The sequence below is a fragment of the Hippocampus comes genome, unplaced genomic scaffold (assembly GCF_001891065.2).
Source record: "Hippocampus comes isolate QL1 unplaced genomic scaffold, H_comes_QL1_v1.1 scaffold71, whole genome shotgun sequence".
In the NCBI taxonomy this organism is placed as follows: domain Eukaryota; kingdom Metazoa; phylum Chordata; class Actinopteri; order Syngnathiformes; family Syngnathidae; genus Hippocampus; species Hippocampus comes.
In genome coordinates, this window is record NW_017805932.1 from 646,610 (window position 1) to 663,155 (window position 16,546).

The 16,546-nt window shown below is 52.0% G+C and overlaps 2 protein-coding genes and 1 long non-coding RNA gene across 5 annotated transcripts in view; all 3 read left to right on the forward strand.

The window, feature by feature from the left end:
* Nucleotides 1-559: 559 nt before the first annotated feature.
* LOC109528030 (uncharacterized) lies at nucleotides 560-3,781 on the forward strand. The gene is made up of 2 exons (XR_002170622.1): nucleotides 560-826; nucleotides 3,665-3,781. It is a non-coding gene; the product is annotated as an uncharacterized LOC109528030 (long non-coding RNA).
* A 482-nt stretch (nucleotides 3,782-4,263) lies between these two features.
* Nucleotides 4,264-11,599, forward strand: LOC109528032 (protein shisa-7-like). The gene is made up of 7 exons (XM_019890300.1): nucleotides 4,264-4,991; nucleotides 5,479-5,721; nucleotides 6,465-6,581; nucleotides 6,771-6,904; nucleotides 8,320-8,553; nucleotides 8,641-9,022; nucleotides 10,107-11,599. The coding sequence occupies exons 1-7, from the start codon at nucleotides 4,621-4,623 to the stop codon at nucleotides 10,474-10,476; spliced, it is 1,851 nt and encodes a 616-aa protein (XP_019745859.1). The 5' UTR covers nucleotides 4,264-4,620; the 3' UTR covers nucleotides 10,477-11,599.
* Nucleotides 11,600-12,821: 1,222 nt separating this feature from the next.
* Nucleotides 12,822-16,546, forward strand: part of LOC109528031 (sal-like protein 3) — a 9,887-nt gene continuing 6,162 nt past the window's right edge. The window contains exons 1-3 of one of the 3 annotated variants that reach the window (XM_019890297.1): nucleotides 12,822-13,460; nucleotides 13,766-13,881; nucleotides 14,858-16,364. In XM_019890297.1, coding sequence (XP_019745856.1) covers nucleotides 15,106-16,364 — 1,259 coding nt within the window. In that variant the 5' untranslated portion in view covers nucleotides 12,822-13,460; nucleotides 13,766-13,881; nucleotides 14,858-15,105. The remainder of the gene's footprint in view (nucleotides 13,461-13,765; nucleotides 13,882-14,857; nucleotides 16,365-16,546) is intronic. The other 2 variants (XM_019890299.1, XM_019890298.1) reach the window with 2 other exon arrangements.

Here is a 16,546-nt window from a genome sequence, read left to right on the forward strand (position 1 = left end):
TGCAATTGAATAAGTAGACCATTTCAGAATTTGAAATTTGGGACTCTCTAAATGCATAATGGGACTCATACTTTTCTGATCAGCGAGTCCCTGGAACTGGTAGGGCTCAAACGGTAAAATTATCACTGGATCAGGCTGTTCGTGGAGCTAATTCTCAACTCCACTCAAGTGTATTTCTCGAGCACTTTCAAACAGCCATCGCTGCATCCAAAGTGCTGTACATGGAGCAACTAACATATATACAACAATAAAGCAATAAATCAGTAACAAGGACGGTAGAAAACACCAAACAGTAAAACTAAGATCAAGTCTGGGTCATGCTGAGTCTAATGCCAAAGAATACAAGTGAGTTTGGAGGCTAATGAAAAAGGCTCTGGTGTGTTTGATTCTTGAATATTTCCTTTGTGTTTCCGACAGGATGGCAAGCGAGCTGCTGCAGCTGCCGCCGCCGCCGCTGCTGCCAGACGCGTCGTGGCCAATCAGCTCGGGGGGGCCACGAGTGCTTGCGTGCCGATTGGCTGATTGGCGCAACTTGAAGAAAACGAAGGTGGGCAAAAAAAAAAAAAAAAAAGCTGCGAGGCGGCGGATGGACAAGAGGCGCAGCGACGACTACTGCGCGGCAGGCAGCGGGACGGACAGGAAGGAAGGAAGCCGTCCGGACCGCACAAGCGGACCTACAGGCGTTGACCCGCCTGCTTTTTTTTGTACATTTTATTAATGCTGTTTTTATTTGTGGTGGCGGGTTTTTTTCATAGTGGCTTTCAGGCGAAATGGACGGCACAACCTCGCCGCGCTTTCTTACACACGCCACGTTCCAACACAACAGGTGCGTACACTCGTCCTCTTCAATGACACCTGTCACCCAAGCCCCCCCTTGCCTCCCCCCTCAAGCAATGCCGTGCACTCAATGGGTCGAGATGTAGCTTATCCTCTTAGCATGCTGCAAAAAAGAGGGGTAACGGGGGGGGGGGGGGGTGCGCTGCTGCAGTGTTGGCGCCGCACGCGCCTCCCCTCGTGCACGCGCGAGCGCCTCCTGGGCACAATGCAACAAACCTCCATCTTGGCTCGGTGCTGCAGACGCGCGCATGCAGGACGCTCACGTGTGCGCGGAGAGACAAAAGCCACACACACTGACACATGATTCATACACGCGCACGTCTCACTCGTGCACGCGGTGACGTTCTTGACTTTCCGCGCACGGTCTCGCTGGCGTGTGGTCGCGCATGCACGCACATGCGAGTTCACCGCGCTGCAAGACAATTACTTCATCTCGGTCTCTCGACAGCTGCTGCTCGTGTGTGTGTGTGTGTGTGTGTGTGTGTGTGTGTGTGTGTGTGTGTGTGTGTGTGTGTGTGTGTGTGTGTTTTACGGGACGAAATGAGGGGCCTTCAGCTGGCCCCTGGCGACGTGCACCAAAACTCGCACCCTCGCTACACGCTGATGTCACACTTGACCCCAGTCGGGATGAGAGCGATGTTTAGAAAATGGATGCATCCCGCACATCATCACTCGGCGACAGATGTATTGATGTCATCGATGGGAGACAGTAATTGCAAAGGCAACGTCAGTGATTGCTGCATTCATTTGTCAAACTGATTTATTCGCCGAGTTTTGAAGACCTCTATTTGATCACCGACTTGATCAGAAGATGGGGCCATGTTTCTCTTTCAACAACTAGTGTTTACCCCCCCCCACACCCCCAAAAAAGGTGAGAAAAATGAAATCTAACATGTATACAACCGCTTCTTCTCTGAGGTGAATGAAAAACAAATGCATGACCTTGATGGCCAGTCACCGAGGTGGCTTTTGCGCAAACTCTCGCCATTTTGCTTCATCCGCCGCAAACAAGTCCAGACACTTTGTCGCCTGCTGCATTTTGGCTTGTATTGGAAGCCGGCTGTGTTGTACAAGTCTTGGTGCTTTCAGATTAATTGTCATTTTCTTTTTTCACATTCATCATTTTACATTTCTTTTTCAACCTTTTCTGTCATATGTGGTCCTCCAGTTTATTATTTATTTTCTAACCTGGTTCTACTCAATTGAATTGAGTGAGAGAAATGGCTTCTTTTATTTTGATAGTCCCGCTTCTTCTTTTACTTTGCTCGTCATCGTGCGCCAGGAGGGAGCAAGCGAGCGTTGGCGAGGACGATGATGGTGCGCGGTGATTTTTATTTATTTATTTTTTTCCGCCTACGTCGGAGTCGAGTCAACGAGCGGCCGGCCACCCGCGCTTGCGTGGGTGTGTCAAGTGCATTGTGGGAAATGCTGGGAATGCCGCATTCAAACAGCAAAAAGAGCAGGATGGGGTTTTTTATTATTATTTTTTTAAAACCCAAATGTTGTTCTTTGGTCCCAAACATCTCTGAGCGTGTCCTGAAGCACCGGTGTCAAATAAAACGCAACTTCGCCAACGTACGTAGCCCGCGGCGCACCTGATGAGTGGTTAGCATGTGTGCTTCACAGTTGAGAGCGCGGGTGTCTAACTTATTTTTGTCACGGGTCACATTTTAGTTACCCTTGGTGGGCTGTTATGACTGAAACCATAAAAAGAAGTCAATAATGCCGGTTTATTCAACTATTGTTGAAGTGACTGTAATGAGGGGTTTGATAACAAGACAATGCTTACAATAGCTAGCTCTCATTTATTACATTTGAGAATTTTTAATTTTGGTCGAGATTTTGGCAAGCATCATGGAAGCCGACATGTTTGATTTGCTTTCGCGGGCCACAGAAAATGATGCGGCGGGCCAAATCTGGTCCCCGGGCCTTGAGTTTGGCACCTGTAGTCTAGCGGTTCCTGTTAGCGTGTTAGTTTCAGAAGGGGAAAGTTGATTGGCGTCCATTCTGTCGTGGTCATTTTGTTCCCCAACGGTGACCGGCGACCGGTCTTTTTGTCTGTTAGTGACTAGCGACCAGTCATATAGTGGTCAATTTGTGCCCTGACATTTCCTGGTGACCCGTCGACGATGCGTCTAAGTTCCAGCTGACCTTTGGTCTTAATGTACAAATAGCTGTCTTAATAATTCACATGGACCCAAATGTCACAGCAAAATCAATGTCTTTTTTTTTTTTTAATAACATGGAAGGTTTCCATGACGACTGTTCCATCGAAAGGATGTTCATCTCTCACTGGACGCCAGCGTTTGCCCTTTTGATTTCCTGATGACTCTTCTTCCCGCTCGTCTATCTCGTTGTTCCTCGTGCTTTCATGGCTGCCGTGTGCGCCACGCCAGCAGTTGGAAAATCATCGTGTGACAAACGCAAAACCATCAACGTGGTGTGCGCTCGCGTTGGCCGAGCTGACAAAACGTTGACTAAAAAAGTTCTCATCAACCAACTGAAACAAATGCTTAAATACTGTACTTGAGTCGATTTTTTTTTTCCCCCCTCATATCTGGGCTTCACTCGAGCATTATTTTTTTCTGATCACTTTTTAGTTTTACCTGCTTCATTTGAAAACAGATAGAATTGTTGATTAATTGTTGCAGCTATTCCACTGTTATTACTGGGCTCAGCTTGTGTGCCTCCTGCTCCTCAGGAGCCACACTGCCACCTGGTGGACTGGAGTCATTTGTTCAACTCAAGAGTTGCGTGATCTTCAACTTGATCTTAAAAGCGGGTCATATGAAGTTCACGCTAACTGTGTTTTTGTGTTTTGTTGCAGTGCAAGGAGAAGGTGGAAGAAGCCGTGATCACCCTGGAGAATTTCCCCATGTCCGAAACCAAACGCCGGCACCAAAGTGACGAGCGTGTCAAGAGAAGGAGCAAAAAAAAAAAAAAAGAATCAGGAAATCTGGGAGTAGTGCGTGTGAGCTTTTGATGCCTCGCCACACCTCATCGGGGGACGGCATCCGACCCTCTGCTGCTGCTCTTTCCTCGGCTTAGGCGGTGCCGCCGGCCGCACCGCCGGACAACAATCCCTTTACGCCACAGCGCAGACCTCGCATCCACGTGTCGACAAAGCCATAGCCGCTTAGACTCCGCTTCCGGGCCACCCCTCTTTCTTCTTCTCTGTGCAACCGATCAGCCCTGGACCCGTTCATGTCTAGTGTGCAGGCAGAACCGTACCGCCGCGTTCGAACCAGGGCCAAGCCCTTCTTCGTTCTCTTCTGCTGGCCGGAGCTCAATTCGGAGCAGAGACACTCCTCGCACAAGGGCCACCACAGTACATAGGCTCCCTGTTCCCAAACCGCCACCTCTTGGGTTGGGTCGCAAGCCCCCACCCTCCTCCTCTCGGGTTACCCCCCCAGTGAAAAATGCCTTGAGGCTCATTCAGCTGCTGGTCATCCGCTTTTATTCGGCTGCTTGAGGCCTCGTCAACTTTTGCCGCCGCTCGCGTTACTTGAAGCGAGTCTTTGAAAAGTTTACATGCAAACCTTCAATGTTTACGCACTCCACCTCCTTTCGTCCATTTTGTGCTCCAGCTAGGATGATGAAGAGTTTACATTTCCGGCGCAACATGTTTGAACGCGTCGCCTAGCAACAAGCTGCGTTTACACAAGAACGCCTTGACGTTTACATTCAGGCGCCAGATGAAAATTTTCATATTTGGGAAGCTTTTTCTAAGTCATCCTGAAACGGACCTTGGCTTTTGTTTTGTTGTTTATATGTCATAACAACATGATGATGAAAGCCACAATTTCACCGGGGATGTTTTGCTACTCCCTGGTGCTTTTTTCCTGCCTTGCTGTTTCCACGGTAACCACCGATAACGATGTCAGGAAACCGCCGTCCGGCAACTCTGCCTCCTCGGCGTCCGGCAAACACGCCACCCTCTTCCTTCTCACCGGCTACGAACCGCCGCTGATGCTCAAGAAGGCGGAGGCGGAGGACGGCGACGACTGGCCGCTGCCCGTGGCCCAGCTGCCCCCCAAGCCCCTCCCCCAGACCATGTTGCCCAGGAATGTGACAGCCGACGCCCTCAAGCCCCCGCTGGGCGCCGCCCAGGTGGCGCCGCCCCCCAGGCAGCTGGTGGACGTAGACGTGTGCAGGTAGGACACACGTGACGGCAACGTGTGGGCCGACGCTCGCTCGCAGAGGCGTCCTGCTGTTGCCTAGCGACTGTTCAATAGTGCCGCAGCAGAGTTGAGGTTTTGGCACGTGCCGTGTGGCCCCGATTATTGTTGGGCACATGTTCCGGACAAACCTGGCATTGGTGAAAATCTACAATACAGAAAGATAATAGCCATTATTTGCGTCATCTAAATATCGTTTTATTGGAAAAGACACTTCGCTAATGCTTAATAGCTTAACGTTAACATGTCCTGGTCGCTTGTGTGGGTTTTCTCGGGGTACTGCAGCTTCCTTCTCTATTCCAAAAACATGATGGAAAAACAGAGATCAGGTTCAAAAATCAAAGTAAATTTGTGAAACTGTGACTCTGCCGATGCTTATTTTTGAAGAATTGTTGGCTACTCATTGAGCTCCAAGCCAGGCGAGGGCACCGTGTGTATGCTTGATAGCACTTTGTACGCTCAGGGGCTACTTCGACGTGATGGGCCACTTCGACAGCACTTTCAACTGCTCCAAGGGAAGCTATATCTACTGCTGCGGCACGTGCCACTACCGCTTCTGCTGCGAGCACCAGCGCAACCGGCTGGACCAGGACTCCTGCACCAACTACAAGTCGCCCGACTGGGCCGACCCGCAGGTGCCCGTCACGCTGCCCGCCGACAACAGACCCGACCCGGACTTTGAGACGCTCCAGCAGCAGAGCAGCAGGTGGGCGCGGACGGACGGACCGCTCACCCATCTCTTATCTCAGGAGAATACCTTCCCAATTTCGACCTGGCTGCGAAAAAAAATATAATAATAATCGTTTTAGGCAACTTGTTTGATGTGATATGAAGGCTTTCACGGCTGGTGTAGGTGAGTTGGTTTGACACCTTGGCGATCGGTCTTGTGCCTCCCTTAGGCAGTTTCCTCAAAAAGTGACACACTGCAAAACTCAAGACAATTGAACTTTGCGTATTCAAACACCAAACCGTATCGTTTAGTGTCATGAAACTGGCTAGCTTAATGCTAACATCTGCAATGAAATGCTCACGACAGGCTAGTGGAAAGTAGTGTGGATATTGCACTTTTTCTAAACCTTCAAGCAATTGCCAGGACAGGACACCTTGTGGCAAGATTGAGCATGGCAGCAAGGAACAGGACCGGCTAGGTCAGGTGGGGACAGGGCAGAACAGACCAGGACGGCATCAGTCAACGTAGGACAGGAAGGTACAGGATGGATTAGGCTGGAATTGGAGCTGATGTGAATGGGGTGGAGCGTACAGGACAAGTAAGGATGGGTTAGGACAGGACTGGCTTAGGACAGCCGGCTGGATTAGGATGCGAATAGGCTGGACTGCGCGGGATAGGACAGACTTGGTCGCCGCTCTCTAATGGGAGACAAACAATTAAAAGCTGATTTTTCCGTCACGTGTATCCCTGAACCGAGTTTGCTGGTGTGTTTTGGGCAGCACGGCCTACGTGATCGGTGGCGTGATCTCCTTCACGCTGGTGGCGGCCGTGGGCGTGCGGATCGCCTTTGCCAAGGTGGCGCGGCGCCCACGGAACCGAGACGCCAACATGCCAAGGTGAGACGCCGCTTCGAGAAGCCGTGGGATGCCTTCTCACGTTGCCTTCTCCGCCACCAAAATTATTCCATTTCACCTCTTTGAGAAAGACTTTTTATCACAAGGGAAATTGGATCATTTTCCATATGAGACTGCGCTGTGCACGCACCCGGCGTCCCAAACTCCATGGTGTCTGTCTGCTTGTGACAGGTCGCTGGTGGACATCCTGCGTCACCAGTCCAGTCCCGTGCAGCACGGCGAGAGGAACAACATGCTGACCACTGCCGACGGACGTCCGCCCAAAAACCTGTACACGCCCATCCTGCAGAGCAAGGACAACCGCAGTGAGTGAGCGTTCTCTCCGGCATACTCAAACTCTAACCCCCCCCTTTAGTGATGCCACGCATCTTCCCACACTGGCTTGTCAACTTGTTTGCGTGACGAGGCATTGGTGCCCGTCGACCACAGCTCCGACGTTCGTTCTCCGCGTTAACGCGCGAGAAGTGAACGAGCTTGAATCGGTTACATTTTTCTACTTTGCCGACAACGTCCAACAAATGAAAAATGGAAGTGGTAACACAGTGTCCAAAGCACTTTTTAAACGGCCAGTTTGCGTCACGGCCGATTCGTGCCGAGCCCGAGCGTCGACATGGACGCCTCATTGGACGACTTTGGCTTGTTGCTGCTTGTCCGCCATATTGGATGTGTCAACTCTGTCAACTTGAGAAAACTAAAAGTCTCTTATTCGCTTTTAGATTTGGAAAACAAAGCATGTCACTTTAAATCTGCTGTGTGTGTGTGTGTGTGTGTGTGTGTGTGTGTGTGTGTGTGTGTGTGTGTGTGTGTCTGTCCATTTGCACGTAAGTGTGTGTTTTTACCAGTGTGTTTGTCAGCATGTCTGTCCGTTTACATGTGTCTGTTAGTGTCATTTTGCATTTGTGTGATATGTAGGTTGTCTGCTTTGGCCCCCTCCCCCTCTTTGACCTTCGCATCACTCACACTCGCCTGCTTCCTCATGCCCCCCCCCGCAACCGCCACCGCCTGCTTCCTGCCACACAAAGCATTACCAAGGCCTGCGGCCGTCTCCAAGGCAACCAAGAAGCAATGCAAGTATTTGTTTCATGCTTTGCTTTCTGTGTCTGTATGTCTTGTTTGTGTGTGTCTTCTCGTGTGTGCGGTGAAATGAAAATGAGTGTCCATGTTGCCAAAGAGCGCGTCCTCCCTCCTCCACACTGGTGCTCTCACATCAAAGCATTCAATTCTTTTTTTTTTGCGCGTATCAGTCCCAACGCTGCTTTTCTGCACTCCACATAAAAAAACGTGCGAGGGTGTGTGTGTGCGTGCGCATGGCGGCGTCGTCTTTTCAGTTGCAAAGCAAGAATTATTAGAATGTTGGCTGCGCTGAATGTCAATGTGAGTGATTGTGTGTCCACTTTTGTATGAACATGTCAGTTTGAGTTTATTTGAGCGTATTTGTACCCCTGCGTCAGATTGTGTTGTAAGCGTGTTTTAGTGCGAGTGTGTCTGTGCATGCATTTATCAGAGTGTGTGTTGGGGGCGCTGTTCGTCATAGCGCACATCCCGTCCAGTGTACGCGCATCACTGTGCGGTCATGTCAGCGGTTGAGTGTTTGGCGACGAGTGAGGAGGGTTGCAAAGACGAGATGAGATGCAGCCATGGCGTGACTTTTTTTTGCCGTCGCCATGGAGATGGCAGCCATGTAGCAACCTGCGCGCCCGCGCGTCTTTTGTGTGTTCAGAGCGGGGCGCCCGCATGAACAACATGAGCACGCCGCAGCTGTCGTCGGGGCCTAAACTCATCGCGAGCAGCGGCAAAAGCCTGGGCGGGGGCCCGTTTGCGGGCAGCGGCATGCGGCACAGCACCAGCCACGCGTCCTTCTCCCACTCCCTCCACAACCTGGCGCAGTTGCCGCCCTCCTACGAGGCCGCCGTCAAGCCGCAAATCACCAGATACAGCTCGCTCAAGAAGCTCGGTGAGTCCAAGGGTGCCTTCAGTGTGTCTTTGCGCGTCTCAGCTGCTGATTGGTGTTTTTTTTTTCCTCCGCCCCTGTTTGTCTCAGAGCGCGAGCTGGACGAGTATCCGGGTTACTCCTGGTCCAAGCGGCGCTCGACCAACGCGCCACCGTCCTTCTACTCGTCGCAGCACCAGCTCCCCTGGGCGGGCGACTATATGGCGGGCTCGTCGCGCGGCACACTGCCGCTTGACGGCTCGCGTCCCCGCCCGTACGTGCCGCCCTCCACGCCCAATCCATACCCGCTGCCTGTGCCCGCGCACTACGCTGGGGGCGGCTTCAACTTCGAGCGGCCGCCGCGCCGCGTGCGCTCGCAGGATCAGCTGCTGGCGCTGGGCGAGGGCAACACCCTGTCCCGCCTCCTCAAGAACCAGCAGCAGCAGCACTACTACAGAAACATGAGGGGCGCCGACTCGCAGACGTTGCGCAGGTGACACTGCACGCAGAGTCGCACAAAAACTCACGCACACAAATGATGGCCACAGGTGTCAAAGTCAAGGCCCGGGGGCCAGATCCGGCCCAGCACATCATTTTATGTGGCCCGCGAAAGCAAATCATGTGTCAACTTCCTTGAGCCTTGCTTAAATCTGTACTGAAATCTTAAATTGTCATATGTAATAAATAACGGTGACATTTTGCAATAACTTTGTGACCCGGTTTACACTCACCATAACTGAACAAATACTTGACTGATTTCAAAACTCATGAGCCACTGTTTTTTTTTTTTTGTGTGTGTACAGTACCATATTGGCTTGAATATAAGACGGCCCTGATTATAAGACGACCCCCTCTTTTTCAAGACTCAAGTTTGAAAAAAGACTTTTTGAACACCAAATTAATTTTTATACAGAAAATAATTACAGCTGAAACAAATGACTATTACGATATATTTGAGAGAAAAAGCATGTTGTTTTGCCTCATTCAAATCTAAAGTGCAATCACATTCGTAAATGAATGGCCTCTGATTTTTGAAATGTAAATTACATCATAACTTCTCCTCAGCTGCCGGTTAACCTGGCCGATCTTCGACCCACTTTTCTCCAGATTGTCACTACGTTTCTCCATTTTCTGTTCTCTCTTCTATCTTTTCTTTCTTACCGCTATTTTTTATTTTTCTTCTTCGCGCTACCGCTATTTTTATTCTTATTCTTCATAGCAGGGGTTCACTTCGGCCTGGGGAATCAAGTTCAGCATTCACTTCAATGATATCTGGCGCCATCTAGCGTCGTGAATGGGTAAAATGTCTAGACCCTGAATATAAGACGACCCCCACTTTTACAGTCTTGTTTCAATGCAAAAAAACACCGTCTTATATTCGGGCCAATACGATAATGCGATGTGATGATTAAACATTTATTCGGTTTCACTGTCGTAACCGCCCTCCGAGGGAAGACATAATTCCAAAGTGGCCCACAACAAAAATGAGTTTGACACCCCTGACGTCAACACTTTCTCTCTGAAATGCACACACATTTCCACGAATCTTTCACGCTTATACTGTCCAACCGTGGCAGGTCCCACGAGCGACTCCTGATGTCCCCCGACCGGCTGGAGGATCAGCTGCTGGCCATGGGCCTGATGGTGGAACGGGGCGGCGGCGGCGGCGGCATGGTGCCCACCATGGGTCGCCTGAGTCACCACCACAAGGCGCAATCGCAACAGAACATCTGCGCCACGCCATCCATGGAGCGCCATCACATGGTCAAGATGAACTCTCACCCCACGCCAGGCCACGAGCACGGCGGCTGGGAGGGCCACCCCACCGCCCGCCGCAGCGCCTTTGCCAACATGCGGCAGAACACCGTCGAGCAGCTCCACTTCATCCCGGGGGGCGGCGGGGGACGCGTTCTGAGGACTGCCAGCAAGAACGAGGTCACTGTGTGAGACCTGCTCCCAACGCCGCGCTTCAAGCTTGTTTGGGCACCGACATCGAGTAAAAATGATGAGCGGATTTACCTGACGCTAGTTTGGCCATCCACACTCGCAAAACGTAACAAGGAGATCCGCACTCACACACGCACACACACACATACTCACACTAACTGAAACTCACACACAGATTGATCCACACAGACACGCAAACGAGTAATTGGCGAAATATGCAAGGTAGGTAAAACCGTTTCTTTTTCTATCGTGTGGCCTCCAGAGGACCCCCCCAAAGTCTAAGAAAACAGGATGGAACCGTGTTGCACGGCGTGAGAGCAAACTGAGGACGATGCGAATGGATGATGGAGGAAAAGAATTGAAGGAAGCCGCCGATCTCCTTCTCCTTCCTTCGAAGGCTTGTATCAAGAAAACAAAACAAAAAAAAAACCCAAAGTAACCTCCTGCGACAAAATCTATCTGCGTCGTCTCTTTTGAATTTACTTCTAACTGCATTTTATCGCCTCAAAATCAAGCTTTGACTTGTTAAAGGGATGAAAAAGTGCATTCCCCATTCATTTCACCGGGGAGTGCTTTGAGATACGAGCATGGTCACAAATTCAACTCCCATCTCAAGGCGCCACTCTATTTGGGTGTTTGTTTTTTGAATTTCAAAGTTTGATTTTGATGCACGGAGTTCAGTGTCTGAAATGTCCACACCCCTACTTGCATAATCGCTCCTCCTCTCAGTGGCACAACTGGAGAATACAAAAAAAAAAAAAAGCTGTCAACTCGTCGGCTGCTTTGGAGCAGAGCCGGTGCGCCAACGCGTCTTCGACTGTATTTCAAGGCCCACAACCTGCAAAAACGGAGAAATCCGCCGTGTCGTCGTCGCCGGCAGCGTTGGGCAGCCATCGTGTGGAATGCCAGCACTTTGGGAAGAGGGGCATCAGAGCCACGGGCCGGACGGATGCTTGGCCGGCGGCACACTTGATGACACTAAGGGCTATAAACACAAAACAATTGATGAGGTGTGCGTGTGTGTGCTGCGTGCCTGTCCTTTTCTGTTACTTTCTCGCTTTCAAGTGACTTAGGGCACACGCAATCAACGTTTGGGATGGCTGAGACGACGGGCGAAAAAAAATGGCCTTCCTGTCTGGTGGCGCTTTGGTGTTTGGGCAATGCTTCCCAACCTAAGTGAGTGTTTCGTTGGTCGGCATGTCACTGCACGCAAGAGCTGGCGCATTTGTCTTCCATCCAAAATAGATGGAACTTTGTGACATTGGATCATTTCACACCACACACCTGAGAAGCTACTGGTGGGGAGTCGCTGCATTAAACGGCACATTTGAGTTCCACGTGTCGGAGTTGATGATGATGATGATGATGATGTCACACCCATGATGTCGCTGTCACGATGTCCCGTGTGTGTGTGTGTGTGTGTGTGTGTGTGTTTGTGTTTGTGTGTGTGTGTGTGTGTGTGTGTGCGCGTGCGCGTGCATGCGCGTAACTCCTCCTTCGGATGTTGAGCCTCATACGAACTTTTCAGAGAGTGAAAACAGATGATCCGTCACTGTCGTCATTGACCAAAGCCACTTGAGCGCTCGTCTTTGTCTTTTTTCTTCTTCAGTGAGAAAACCTGAAAAGTCTTCTTGGTGTCAGGCTGACATGAAGTGTGTGTGTGTGTGTGTGTGTGTGTGTGTGTGTGTGTGTGTGTGTGTGTGTGTGTGTGTGTGTGTGTGTGTGAGTGTTTGCGAATTGTGGCCATGTAATCTTTGTAAGATCCTCTGCATACCTCAAATTGGAAAGGACTTTTCATATAGGACATCCTGTCCAATGTTGAAGAAAGGCCTCACACTTTGTTTTCTTCTCACTTTGGGTTTGTACAAATCACAATGGTTGACAATGACAAATAAATCCTTTGAAAGCTTTTTGTTCTTGTCTGCTTCCATTCATAGAAGCAAATGACACCAGGACAGAAAAATGAGCTGGTTGCCAATTCATGTCAGGCGTGATGACAGGCATCCATCAACCTGGCTGTGCATGATGACAGAAAACAAAAAGTTGTGGCGCCATGTCTGTCAGTTACGCATGTTGTGACGTCAACTCGCGGAAAAATCCCATACCAGCACCCTGCAAACCATTGACAAAAATAATTTTCGGGCCCACCGTAACTGCAATAGCTCGCATGAATAAACAGTGGACTGGTCTCCAAACAGGGCACATGTGGACAACCATGGAGTGGTCGCCAGTTAATGTAGAATCCCGAATTGAAAAAAAAAAATCAACACGCACACAAACAAACAGATGGTCACAAAAAGCACACCGCACGGAGCTAATGATGTCTTCAATTGATTTATTGCCCTTTATTTCGTGGACACGCACGCACGCACGCACGCGCCATGTCAACAGGCCCAATGTGCTCGTGCGCGCGCACCGAAGCGGCGAAAGGCGCACTATTTGGCAGGCAGGGGTCAGCGGTGAGGCGCGTGAAAGCGGGGCGGTGGTCGGCGGCGGTCGCGCCCGGACACGAGTAGCCTGCGGCCGACGGCCTTGCTATAGCCGAGCCGGAACTCGCGCGCGCACAGGAAGCGACCATTTCAGGGCTCCGAGCAACCGAGGGGGAGCAGGTGGGGGGGGGCGACTCGGGCCGAGCGAAGGAGCGAACGAGCACCGACGCGGGGCGGAGAGCCAGGCGAACAGCCCCCACCCGGCCGCGGAGAGCACGACCACTTGAGGCTGGCAAAGGCGGAAGCGAAGCGGCTTGCTTGCTTGCTTGCGTGCGTGCGAGCGGCGTCGCGCAGCCTGGAGACAATGGCGGCGCCGAGCGGCCTGCAGGGTTTTTGTTAGTGGGCTCCGTGTGGACGCTAGGCCGGCCGAGCTCGCTGCTAACCCAGGCGGGAGGAACGAGCGGTCAACCATCGGAGACTCCGCGCCACTTTCGGCGCGTATGCTTAAATTATCTCAGCATTTTCACACCCTCCCCCCTTGACGAGCATTTTGAGGTGAGGACGTTATTACCGTTACCGTCTTTATTATTTTTATTTTTTTTTACATAAGGAACTACTTTATTGTTCACGGCGGCGGCGGAAGGTTAGCTCGTCCGTTAGCTTGGAGCTAGTCGGAGGCTAATCGCTTGGCGAGCGAAGCTGTTTGCATCGCAGATTCCCCTCTTTTTCTGTCCTTTTCCTGTCTTTTATTTTCTCTTACGATGGGCGGAACTGTACGTTTGTTAACTGAGTTGACACGAACTCTGTTCGTGTGCTTGGCTATTGCGACTCTTATTTTGTGCCGTTTGGCCCGCGTTTAGCTCGCTGCCTGCCCGCCTGCCGATGGAGGCGACGACAACAACCTGAAAGCCGAGTGGGCGCCCCATAGGCAGTCTCCGTGACCCTCCCGCCCCGCCGAATGTCGCACACAAAGCAGGTAAGACGCAAGCTCGCGACTGGAGATACTCAGTGATGGCTTGATAACAACAACAACAACAACAGGGATGAAGATGTTGGTCGGTAAGGAGTGATGCTGTCACTGATTCGAGTTTGATTGGCAGCTTGTCATGATTGACAGTGGTAAAAGAAGCTCAATCTTGCAACAATGCAACAGTGATAATATCATGTCCCGACCACATCTTTAGCTACACCTGTTTTAATTTAGTACACGAAAACAACAATAACATGGTTGGGTTGCGCTGTATACCTAGTTCTAAAAATGAATCCGCAAATACCTCAATCAAAAATGATGCGATATGATTAATTTGTGGTTAAGCGAGCAGCAAACAGTTTTCCCCCAAAAAGGGACATGACCTCATGTCAAGCTGGTAATTACTCACCCTTGTAAAGCGTGCAGTGCTTCTACATGCAAGAACGAAAGCCTGATGAGCACACTGCAGTGTATGTCATCCAGAGAGCCAGACTGAACCATTAATGCGTTAATGTAGTAATTCTGTTGACGGCGTTTTCCTGGACTCAACATGAGGCAGAGATGGCTCTGTTCTGTGATTGTCGTGTCCTCCATGGGTTCCAAGAATTTCTGAAATTGATGTTACAGACCACACCAGTAACTGAATCATTGTTACATGTTTGTGCATTTTCAGCACAGTCAATTTGAAGTAAGGTTATGTTTTGGAATTTTTTTTTATTTTTTATGATTTACTGGATTGTTAATTCCATCCATCCATCCATCCATCCATTTTTGAATCCGCTTATCCTCCCTCACAAGGGTCTCGGGCATGCTGGAGCCAATCCCAGCTGTCTTTGGGCAGTAGGCAGGGGACACCCTGAACTGGTGGCCAGCCAATCACAGGGCACACATATTGTTCAGATCGATTGATAATTAAAGTAATCAATAGTTGCAACCCGAATTTCCATTTTGACACTGTGTGGTTTTTTTTTTCAATCCTCAGACTTGCGGAAGAATTCAGCAGGAAGACGCCTTGCATTCTTCCTCTTGACTCTTCTCCGCCTTCCAGTACCCCGACAGAAGCCGACAAAGATTTCATGCGGTCTCTTCGTGGAGGCGGTCTGAGCCCTCGCCGGCACAAATGAGACAGTGATCTCCCGAGAAGCCCGGACTATTCTCCTCGAGGTTCTCACGTGGCGCACGGGGTCACTTTGACCCCCCGGGACCGCTCGGCCATCGCCCGCTTGGGAGATGTTCCAGTTCAGCAAGTACCCCATGGAGATCCTGGAAATGCTGAGCGGACACCAGGCGCATCAGTTCAAAGGTTTGGGCTTGGAGCGTCAGCTGAGCCACCAGCAGCAGGTCCAGCTCCAGCATCAGCAGCAGCTCCAGCAGCAGCACCAGAGCCCCGCGGACACGTCCGGCGGTCTGCTGTCCGGCCTCGGCCTGGGAACCCTGCCCACCTCTCGGAGCAACGCCTTTGCCGACTCCTCGTCACTGTTCGCCAAAATGAGCGCCCCTCCGCCGTCTATATCGCACCAGAGTCAGTCGTCGTCTTCATCGTCGACTCACAGCTCCAGGAAGTCGAGCAAGATGAGCGGCGGGAGCAGCGGCAGCAGCTCCTCGTCGGGGTATCCGCAGTTCCTACGACCTTTCCACCCGGCCGAGGCGGCGTTAGCGCAGGAGCAGCTGCACTCGGGAATGGGACGCTTCGACTTTGGCGGCGGCGGCGCCAACGGCGGCGCGGGGGTCCTCCCCGCGCCCCCTCCGCCTCCGCTGCATCCCGGTCTCTCGGTGCCTCAGCCCTCCGCCGGACCCTCGTCTTCCTCCTCGTCTACCTCCACCTCCGCGTCGGTCTCCAGCAACCCTCCCGGCGGCACGGCGGTACCCCTGGTGGGCCAGTCGGACCCCCGCAGCCTCCACCAGCAGTTCAGCTGCATGCTGGCCGCCAACCAGTACTTCCTGTCGGGCGTCCCCACGAATAGCAGCCTGGAGCAGTTCCTGGTGCAGCAGGGCACTCACAACCACTTGGGTCTGGGTCTCAGCCAGGGCTCGGCCGAGTCCAACTCGTCTTTGGCTCCTCCCCCCGCCCTGCACTCCTCTCACACCCACTCGGCGCCGCAAGCTCCGCAGCAGCAGCAGCAGCTGACTCCCCACGCCTTATCTCACCCCCACGGCCACACGCACCACCCTCACCCGCTGCACCCGGCCCCCCAGCCCGCCCCACTTGGTGGATTTGATTTTCAAAGCATTCCGGTCCTCTCGTCCAATCAGATTGCTTCCCTCATGCAGCAGGAGGCGGGGATCCCCCTGCCCTTGCCCCTTCACTTGTCGCTCCCCAAAGATGACGCCGCCAAGTCGGGGGAGGCTTCCTCCTCCGCCTCCTCGCTTTCCAGCAGCGGCGGGAGCAGGCGCAAAAAAGCCATGGCGGGATACCTCCCGCAGAGGAAGGCGGAGAGTCACGCTCACGGCGGCTCGGGGAGCCATCGGCACGGCTCGTCCGTCTCGGCCCTGGTCGGCTTGTCGCTCCCCAAAGATGACGCCGCCAAGTCGGGGGAGGCTTCCTCCTCCGCCTCCTCGCTTTCCAGCAGCGGCGGGAGCAGGCGCAAAAAAGCCATGGCGGGATACCTCCCGCAGAGGAAGGCGGAGAGTCACGCTCACGGCGGCTCGGGGAGCCATCGGCACGGCTCGT